The sequence below is a fragment of the Osmia bicornis genome, chromosome 13 (genome assembly GCF_907164935.1).
Source record: "Osmia bicornis bicornis chromosome 13, iOsmBic2.1, whole genome shotgun sequence".
Taxonomy (NCBI): Eukaryota; Metazoa; Arthropoda; class Insecta; order Hymenoptera; family Megachilidae; genus Osmia; species Osmia bicornis.
The window spans coordinates 2,652,495-2,663,339 of NC_060228.1; the positions used below are offsets into that span (position 1 = coordinate 2,652,495).

At 36.2% G+C, this 10,845-nt stretch overlaps 2 protein-coding genes across 18 annotated transcripts in view; both read left to right on the forward strand.

The window, feature by feature from the left end:
* LOC114880598 (bromodomain adjacent to zinc finger domain protein 2B) overlaps nt 1-3,790 on the forward strand; it is a 96,156-nt gene extending 92,366 nt beyond the window's left edge. For all 17 annotated transcript variants that reach the window (XM_029196767.2, XM_029196763.2, XM_029196774.2 and 14 more), the window contains one exon: nt 20-3,790. In XM_029196767.2, coding sequence (XP_029052600.2) covers nt 20-197 — 178 coding nt within the window. In that variant the 3' untranslated portion in view covers nt 198-3,790. The remainder of the gene's footprint in view (nt 1-19) is intronic.
* Nucleotides 3,791-3,885: 95 nt separating this feature from the next.
* On the forward strand, nt 3,886-6,509 carry LOC114880599 (NAD kinase 2, mitochondrial-like). The gene is made up of 6 exons (XM_029196788.2): nt 3,886-4,242; nt 4,701-4,998; nt 5,073-5,396; nt 5,483-5,564; nt 5,633-5,897; nt 5,998-6,509. The coding sequence occupies exons 1-6, from the start codon at nt 4,209-4,211 to the stop codon at nt 6,228-6,230; spliced, it is 1,236 nt and encodes a 411-aa protein (XP_029052621.1). The 5' UTR covers nt 3,886-4,208; the 3' UTR covers nt 6,231-6,509.
* Nucleotides 6,510-10,845: the final 4,336 nt, after the last annotated feature.

Sequence of the window (10,845 nt, forward strand, 5' to 3'; positions counted from 1 at the left end):
AGTGCTTCTCGATACACAGGTACAAGTCTCGCGATGAGTTTTGCGCCGATGTCAGACAGATGTTCATCAACTGCGAGGTATTCAACGAGGACGACAGTCCTGTGGGGAAGGCTGGACACGGGATGCGCAGTTTCTTCGAAATGCGTTGGACCGAGATTACCGGCGCACCACCTCCACATCCGCAAACGCATAGCTGAGGTTCGGTTCGTTCTCGTAACACATGCAACAGTTTTGCCCACTTCTATTACTAGGAGTATAGTGGCTCTTGGATAAATCACTGAGAGAATTCCGTTGAAGAGACTCGAAATGAAACAAGATCGAGACAACCCCCGTATCTCTCTCGTGCACGTTTGTTGGCCTCGTTCTAGCGGCTAACCGGACGACTTCGAAATCTAATAGTAATTAATAATAAATGAAAAGGAAATAAAATGAGATAGAAACTACGTAATAATGCGGGTAACATCCATCGTGCGCGTCGTTACGAGCGTTTCTTTTTCTCTTCGTTCGCCTCCACTTCCTGTAATATCTTCTTTATTTTTCGTTTCTCGCCCGTAATCGACGCTCGCGCGGAAAAATTCCTCGCATTCTTTAAACAAATATACACACGGTAAACCTTTACACACAGATAGACACGCTAATAATACTCGAGAACGGTACGATGAATATTTTCAACGGCTTCGTACTTCTTCTTTCCAATTTTTACCGACGAACTTTACGTTCAACGATCATTCTAATAGTCGGAAGTCGGAGTTTAATCTTGTTAAGGATAATCGTGTACGTAGGGTAAAGGAGGCACCGGAAGCTGCCGTAAACACACACACACACACACACACACACACACACACACACACACAGAGATTTTAACGTGGTAGAGATTAAACGTTTGTGATTCGGGGAGCTTCTTTAAGAAATCGACGCGATTTTATTAATTGTGTTTCAACCGTTGTTTCGCATCTTATTCGTTCATAAGTCTTCGACCTCATCCACCACCTCCCCTTCGAATTAATTAATTATGATGATAAATGAAAAATGCAGATGGTCACTGTACTTACCAAGTAAAGTTTTGCCTAAGCGAACACGAGATGTAATTTGCGATTGTATCATACAGGCTTAGTGCCGACACGTCGGCAAAAGAAATATTTTGCAAAAATAATGAATGTGAAGGAAACAAAATGCAGAGGTATACATATATAAATATATAAATATAAATATAAATGTATAAATATGAATATAGTGTACATGTATACTATATAGATAGTCACGTCACAACGCGAACATTCAAACCATTCACACACCGCGAACATCTTTGCCCGTTATTAAAGAAGAAAAATAAAAACGTCAGCACGATAATAAGGGGTAACCATTTGCTGTAGAGTAAGATAAAACAGAATGACATACGAAGTCAATCTTCCAATTAAGGACGGAGTTGATGCCATTCCACGGATTCATTACTCTTCGTTTCTCTTCTTTTCTTTTTCGTTTATTCGCTTGACTATTTTATTTATTTATGTTCGAACCATGATCGAGCAGAAAGGAATGATCCCAGCTAGATAGATATGATCGATAACTCAACGTGAATCTTGAGTAAAAAAAAAAAAAAAGAAGTAAAGAAAAGAATCTAAATGCATGTAAGCTTGGAATGTTCTGTAATTAGAAACGAGGGGAATATGTGTTTATAAGTTTAAGATTAATTATTATTCTATGTCGAAAGTGAATTTCCTAGCAAACAATATTTGCAATTAACAAAATTATTAAACAGATATCTGTTAAAAATTTGAGTATGTACATGTACATATATATGTATTCCTAAATCTTTTAATTATTTAATAATTTTGTGTGAACAATTTCCTACACACTTTCTCTCGTTCATGCAATGAAATTCTAGTTTTTAGCGTGTTTAATTAAACGCTGTATCATCAACGTTACATTGGAATTCGAATATATCATGTTTTTCAAAGCAATATCTATGAAATTCAATTTTATTGCGTGCTCTTCGTGTACGTTGAATGGCAGATTCGCTTTTTAACGACGAACTCGCGAATAATCGAGGCAAGGTGGACAGGCCAATGAAAATTTCGTATTTTTCGTTTCTCGAAATTAAAGGAACAATGGAGTTTTAATCCCTGACGGATGCGTAGGTGGTATGTAAAGAATTTCGTCGAATTTTATCCGCGTCCGAGTTCCAAGCGATAGGATCTCGTTTGTTTGATTGTTCGAAATAGCACACGCGACGTTTTTTAATGCGATGTTCGATTTCGATATAGGATTATAAGCAATTGTGTAATAATCTGACGCAAGTTCACCCTGTGGGGTTGACGATGATATTCGACTGTAAGGCATAACTTTTTAAACCGAACGAAATATTCTATGTATATCGTGCGTCAGGGCTGTTGTTAGAAACCATTCTGTCACGTATGGATGATGGTAATTGATAATTAGGATGGTGGTGTCGGTAGTGATTCTTTGGATAAATATAAGCCGCGGTACCTTCGTAAGTGTGACCATCGCTCGACGATTAAGGAAAAAGAAACGATTTGAAAACGCAGATAAAAAAACGTTAACGAAATATCTTGTTTTTTATGTAATTGATGTACATTATTGCTCGTAATAGCGTTTAGCTATGTAATAACGAAAGAATTCAAGTGGATATTGGGAGCGAATGAGAGGGAGAGAGAAAGTTGAGCGGGAGAGATTTCAATGGTTCGGCCGTAGTGATATGTGCTAAACATTCGTAGTATGTAAAAGTATTAGCTAGATTATAAAAATGCCGCGTGAAAACGATTACGATGTAAAAGATGAATTTGAGAGAATTGTGCGGGGTGCGGCTTGCCGACACGAAACGGATGTACCGTCGTCCTGGCGTCGATCCAAGAACGAATCGGATCGGTAAGATCGTAACGAGTAAAAGCGCGTGTATTTTTTCATTAGAATTCATCTTCTATCATTTTACAAATACACGAAATTATAGTGGTTCATTTTATTATATTAGTAAACTGTACATATATACGAGATACATTTTCTTCTTTATTTATATTTTCTGCGAAAAAGTACACTTTTGCTTACTTCCTCTATTCGCTCAGTGACAATCGTTAGTTTTCATAATGATAGATAACGGGTTATATATATATATATGTGTTAATTATGGTTTTGATACGAAGCGCAATGTCGGGGCATTTCACGATCTTACTGAACGTTCTTTGGATACACGTCGACACGAGCGTACTATGTGAGAAACCATTATACGTGTACGTAAAAATTTCTGCACCGCCTTGCACCCTCGTATAATATTATAATCGATGCGTTAGACATCTCATACATTCAGACACACCACCACCAACAAGAACAAGAACAAGAACAAATAATTTTTTAAGATTCAATTATTATTTAAATAGTACAGTTACATTGTTAGTATGAATAACGACGCTTTTTATACGAATTTTAGTTTTTAACGTCGATCTTATGATATATTATATGGTATAATGATAATGACAATGGTAATAACAATAACGATAAATGATATCGATAATGGAAATACAGATTATTAAAGAGAAATGGAAAAAAATGCGCAAATGAGAAAGAGAGATGAGAGAGTGAGAGATAGTGAGAATGAGAGCGAGAGAAAGATTAACGAAAGAAAGATAAAAAGTGAACGTGAGCGTGTGTTTAAGTTAGATGATTGTCTATAGTATAAACGAAGGCATGCGTTAGGTATGCCTCGATGCTATTTAAACAGACTTAATTAATGTATTGCAAATGAATTAATAAAGTGTAAGCGAAGCGTGTATCTGTACAGTGAAATTATTATTTTTTCTCTGTTTATTTGAATCGCTCGATATTTAACGATATCTTTTCTCTTTTTTTAATTTCATATTAGAATTTTATAGAATTTTATCGATTTCGTAATATTTCTTTATATGTAATGTTTCTGATTATCATTTCACTAGCGAGAGCAAAACTTACACGCATTTCAAATTTACCGCCAAAGACGGCCATATTGGTATTCCTACTTTCTCACTCCGGAGTATTATTTTATCTCTATCCACGGTGGACTGTGAACTTGTATTTGTGCGTACATGTCGCATGACTTTAGATATACCTATTATTCGTACCGGTAGAGAGGTTAAAAACGCTTTGACGTACTTGATGTTCCTACTTTTGCATTTATTGTTCGCACGTATATCGTACGTTAACTTATAAAACAGCATGCGATGACGACTCTTAGCCACGTTCGAAGATCTGGCAGTAAGTAAATTTTTGAAGTACTCTTTGATTCCATTGGCAACAGCGTACAACGTCAACGAGCTCCAATGAAAACTCACAAAACAAAAGACAAGTTGTAGGAATAACTTCGCTGGATATTTTAACCCCGAAGTATTACTCGATCAGTGTCATTTAATTATTGGTTATCAGAGCGTTGAAGCACAGTGTATCGTTCGATTATAGTTTACGTCATTCTACGAAATGACTATGCAAACAGTACTATTAAATGACATCATTACTCGATATGTATTAAGATTGTATATATTTTAATTGAAAGTATACATAAAAAATTTAAACATTAAAATATATATTATTCCCAATGTCCTTAATTATTAATATATGTATTTAATATTATATATAGATTTATTATTTATTATTCGATGACTTTTAAAGAATTTATACCTCGTATTATTTTATTAATATTGCCATATATTTTTCAGGAATTTTACAACGTTTGCAACCACACAAATACAATGCTTCCAATAATCTACGAGTATTCTTGCGAAACGAGGCGAGCTTTGTACCGAAGCGAGTGCTTATCGTGAAAAAATTGTCGCGATACTATTTTGAAAAATTGCGAGAACCAGATTTAAATGAGGAAGAGTTGAAAGTAAAATTAGAGGAAAGAGGATCTGATTATGATTTAATGTTGGCTAGTCATATTGCAACCAATGCTGTGAAAAATGAAGTAATTGAACATTTGAAGAAAATGAATATAGAGTATAGAGTAGTAAACAGGTATACTTTCATTGAATTATATATTCATTTAATTAATCATTAAATTTTATTAAATGAATGTATTTCTATTGCAGGGAAAATCTTAATCCGGAGAATTTCGTTTGGGCCGATTTAATTCTTCCGATCGGCGGCGATGGCACATTTTTATTAGCATCAAATTTAATATTTGATAATAAAAAACCTATAATAGGCATTAATTCATTCCCGGAGAGATCCGAGGGTTTTCTAATGTTACCGCCCAAATATACCAAAAGGATACCGGAAATTTTTGAAATGTTAAGAGCTGGTCATTATAATGTATTAATGAGACGAAGGATTAGAACAACAATTATGGGTGATAATATCTGGGATCCTCCATTTCACGCGCATGAAAAAGGTCGTGTTACAGGTTGCGAAAAGTAATACAATTAAATGCAATTCTTATGATTTTTATTTTTACATGTTACATGGGTGTATATTGCAAAATATTTTTTAATACTTGCAGATTTTATACAGAAGATTTACAGAAAGGAGCACCAAATAATTTACCAAAAGAAAGACGTTTACCGTGGTTAGCGCTAAACGAAGTAAGTTCCCCTCTATTTAAGCAACTTTGTGTATCATTATATAGTTCAACATTTTATATGTTTAACAGGTTTTTATAGCCGAGACACTATCGGCTAGAACAAGTTCCTTGTTTATAAAGCCAGACAATGAACCAGAGTTTCACTTGGTGAAAAGTTCTGGATTGTGTGTCAGCACAGGAACAGGATCGACGTCCTGGTATAAATCTATAAATAGTGTTAATTCACTAGTAGTACAAGAGATACTGAATCTTGTAGATGAGAAAAAACAATTTAGCAGTGAGGAAATTGACAAAATTTGTTCCACTTTTAATAGCAGTTTGCATGTTGATGCTGGTACGTATACATAAATAATTTATTAAATATTTAAAATCTTTGTATATTGTTTTACAGTAGAGGTACGAATGGAGAGTATAAATTTTTGTGTATATTTCAGAGGAATTAAAATTATGTTACGCTATAAGGGATATGATAGTAACCGATGTTTGGCCCATACCAAAGTCCATGCAACCACGTGGGTTGTGTAACAAATTAGTAGTAAGGTCACAGTGCTATGATGCAGGGTTAGTTGTCGATGGTGGTATAGCGATACCGTTTAATTCTGGAACTAAAGCAGTATTGGAAGTCCATCCCGAAGATTCTTTACGGGCATTAATTCTTCCGTCTTGAAAAGTTTGCTATCAGCGGAGCAATTAATTTAGATTAAGGCGTAATAAAGGGTAACCGTTTCTAATATATAGGAACTATACTTTTGTACATCACAATCTTTTATAACTTCTGAAAGGGCATATAATTTAATTTACTACGATTTTATTAAAACAGACGTTGCATAGATATACACTATATTTATGCGTGTAATCTGGTATGGAAGATAATAATTTTAAATAACAAATAGAATACTGTAATAATGTATTCAACAAGAATAAAAATGAAGGTTATAATTTTTAATTCTTTCCTTGTTAATACATAGCATGATTATAAATACTTAATAAGCTCTGCATATTCGAAGTCTTATTTTCATGTTTTTTAATTCTAAATCAACCCGCGCTGTGAAAGTAGCACACAAGCGCCATTTGGTGACAATCGACAGTACTAATTAAGCAAAAACCGTGACTACAGATATAAAAGTACTGAACATGCCTTTGTTCTTCAGAAGTTATGAATTTTGGGGTCTCAGAAACTCCCAGATGTTAGATCTGCATGCAGAGAGCACAGCTGGTATAATCGTTCCTGTTTTACCAGTCCCTCTTTTACCGCATCTCGCACCGACAACAGATACGACACAATTTTGACTCCCTTTGACCCTATTTCTTATAAATTATTTAAAACTATTTCTTTTTTCTTTATATTAATAGTTTACCATATGAATAAGGATACCATAGAATTTTAAGAATTATTGAAATTAGGTGGTATATATATCGTTATAATATATTTTTTTACTGACAGTGAATGTGCTATCACTTATTATTTTCTAAGATGTGTGTATGTGAACTATTGTAAACAAAGTGTAATTTAATAATATAATAATGTAAAGTACATTTTTTTGTAGGAAAATAAAAGAATACTAAAGCTTTTAAAATTTAAAACATTTTATTATAAACCTCGATCAAGTTAATAACTTTTATACATAATGCATACTTACAATTATGATAATAAACAGGTACAGCATTTACGACTATTTCTTTTAATATAAAAATAGTATTTCTATAAACCAGTTTACTCCAAATGTTATTGCCATTTATATATTAATTTTCTTACGTTATTTACATTAAAGTCTATTAAATCAAGATTCACTAAATATTAGAAAAGTAAAAATAACATTTCAGTTTCTTTACACCTTATCTTATATATATATATATATATAAAGCGCAAAGACGTCCGTCCGTGTCACTTTTCAATGTCGGTATGCAGATTATCAAACGTGCTTCGGGGTCCCTAGCACCCCAAGGTGATATCATGTCGATATACCGAGAGCGCCACAGATACACTGGGGTCCCTGACACCCCAGATGTCATAATGCCGTTATGCAAACAGTGTCAGCGGTGCTTCGGGGTTCCTGAAACCCCAAGATGATATATCGGTATGCAGCGATAGTTACTGGTGCATCGGGGTCCTTGGCACCCCAGATGCTATACTATTGATATGCAAAGATACTCATCAGCTTTCTGGGTCCTTAATACCCCAATATGATATCAGGTCGGTATGCAGAGGGCATCATTGGCGCAGCGGGGTCCTTAATACTCCCGGAAGAAATCAGGGCTGTATGAAGAGGGCACAAAAAGAATAATCATTGTCCTCTAATTTTGTTCCAGAATTTATGTAATTTACTTCATTTATTTTTTTTTGCTTATTAAATAAGCTCATCGAAGGTGAATAACATTTATGATTATATCCCTCGTCTAGGTCTCAGCCGAGGACCCCATTTATTTTACTTTTTCTAGTTATTTATATAATTTTATTCCTCATTATAGGCCAAGGCCATCTCTGTACTCCTTGCATCCCGGCATTCTTTTCATCCCTACATTTATTTCATCACTACATTCTTTTCAACCCTACATTCTTTTCATCCCTACATTCTTATCATCTCTACATTCTTTTCATCCCTACACTCTTTTCATCCCTATATTCTTTTTATCCCTACATTCCTTTCATCCCTACATTCTTTCATCCTTACACTCTTTACATCCCTACACTCTTTACATTCCTACACTCTTTTCATCCCTAGATTCCTTTCATCCCTACATCCTTTTCATCCCTACATTCTTTTCATCCTTACATTCTTTTCATCCTTACATTCTTTCCATCCTTACATTCTTTCCATCCCTACATTCTTATCATCCCTACATTCTTTTCATTCCTACATTCTCCTCATCCCTACATTCCTTTCATCCCTGCATCCCTTATATCCCTGCAAACATTATAATAAATATATTATAAAGGCTGCTTCGAGTAAAGGTAAGTAAAGGTAAGTATTTGCGCGAAATTTTGCAAAATTTAGTTCTTTTTCTCGCCACCAGAGGGCGCTGATTCGACATCGACATTTTAGTTCACATTTTTGCCGCTAGAGGGCCAGAAACAGAACAAAATTTAGTTCCTTTTTCCAAAACCAGAGGGCGCTGATTCGACATCGAAATTTCAGTTCAAATTTTTGCCGCTAGGGGGCGCTGTTTTTCGCAATGTTTTCGCGAAAATCTCGAAAAATAGCGCCCCCTAGCGGCAAAAATGCGAACTAAAATTTCGATGTTGAATCAGCGCCCTCTGGTTTTGGAAAAAGGAACTAAATTTTGCTCTATTTTTGGCCCTCTAGCGGCAAAAATGTGAACTAAAATTTCGATGTTGAATCAGCGCCCTCTGGTTTTGGAAAAAGGAACTAAATTTTGCTCTATTTTTGGCCCTCTAGCGGCAAAAATGTGAACTAAAATTTCGATGTTGAATCAGCGCCCTCTGGTTTTGGAAAAAGGAACTAAATTTTGCTCTATTTTTGGCCCTCTAGCGGCAAAAATGTGAACTAAAATTTCGATGTTGAATCAGCGCCCTCTGGTTTTGGAAAAAGGAACTAAATTTTGCTCTATTTTTGGCCCTCTAGCGGCAAAAATGTGAACTAAAATTTCGATGTTGAATCAGCGCCCTCTGGTTTTGGAAAAAGGAACTAAATTTTGCTCTATTTTTGGCCCTCTAGCGGCAAAAATGTGAACTAAAATTTCGATGTTGAATCAGCGCCCTCTGGTTTTGGAAAAAGGAACTAAATTTTGCTCTATTTTTGGCCCTCTAGCGGCAAAAATGTGAACTAAAATTTCGATGTCGAATCAGCGCCCTCTGGCGGCGAGAACGGGAACTAAATTTATATGTAGATATGTAAGGGATGTAGACATTTAAGGGATGTAGAGATGTATGGGATGTAGAGATGTAAGGGATTTAGAGATGTAGGGGATGTAGAGATGTAAGGAATGCAGGGATATAAGGGATGAAGAGATGAAAAGAATGTAGGGATGAAAAGAATGAAGGGATAAAAGAAATGTAGGGATGAAAAGAATGTAGGAATGAAAAGAGTGTAGGGATGAAAAGAATGTAGGGATGAAAAGAGTGTAGGGATGAAAGGAACGTAGGGATGAAAAGAATGCAGGAATATAGGGGATGCGGAGATATAAGGGATACAGAGGTGTAAGGGATGCAGTGATAAAGGGTTGGGCCTCATAAGGACCTCAAAGCCAAGGAAATAATAAATAACTGAGAAGGATGAGCCGAGGCCCATGTAGAGGGATAAAATAATAAATGACTTGTGAGGGTGGTTCCCGCAAGGACTGAAAAGATGAATAAAATAATAAATAAAAGGATAAAATAATAGGGAAGGCACACAGATGTAATAGAATCAACGCGTTCATGCTCCTAATGAGTTTATTCAACAAAGTAAGAAGATAATACAGCAAATGTAATGAACGCAGAAAATAAAATAAGGGTACACATACGTAAATATGTATGTTTCACAATTAGATCCGCACCCCTCGGCGGTCGCTATAAGACTGAGGAGGTTTCACTTCTCTCTACGGTTGACAATGGTGGTCAATTGGCTCTGGCGTTCCCATTCGCCGTTGCAGCGAGCTACCTGTAGTTAAATTACAGTGGCTGTAAATATATATTTTTTTTTTTACGTGGGGAAATCTTGCATAAAACCCCCACCGTCCCTTGGGGGAAGACGGCAGGGGGTGTCAGGTTCCTACTGACTAAAACCCCACGGCGACCGACACTGGCGCTAAAGGAGGGCTCTAGAACCTTATGTGTATCACTCTGGAGCCCTCCGCGCCTGGCACACAGGTGCCCATCTCGGATGCTTATCATGTGGCCGACACCGAGGGTCGCACCCGGTGCCTGCCTCTCCTCGGACCACGTGCAAGGGCATTTGGAGCCCCCACTCCCGACGCCATTCGCTTTCGATAACGGTAGCAACTACGTAAATTAATACCAAAGTGCCTCCTATGAATTAGGCATAATGACTGCTAGCTCGAGTGTCATGCTCAATGGTGTGGATACCTTTCCCACCGTTGGCTTTGACCGCCATTTTCCCTAAAGGGTCGCCGAGCGGGATCGAGGGTGTACTACAAGTGACAGATGTCGCTGACATTTACTTTCAGTCGGTGGATATAATCAACGGTCGTTTATGACGTCATAACTTACCGGCAGATACGCAACAACATTTATTTTCAGTTGCTGTTTGTTAACAATTTGTTATTGAGATATCTGACCATTGAATCTTATAAAACAAATCAGGAGCAACTTTTGGGTACCA

Bases quoted from the DNA above. Each gene is read 5' to 3' on its own strand.
- LOC114880599 (XM_029196788.2), top strand. From the start codon at position 4,209: ATGACGACTCTTAGCCACGTTCGAAGATCTGGCA. The intron at 5,565-5,632 runs GTAAGTTCCCCT...TATGTTTAACAG, and splicing joins CGTGGTTAGCGCTAAACGAA to GTTTTTATAGCCGAGACACT. The intron at 5,898-5,997 runs GTACGTATACAT...TGTATATTTCAG, and splicing joins CAGTTTGCATGTTGATGCTG to AGGAATTAAAATTATGTTAC.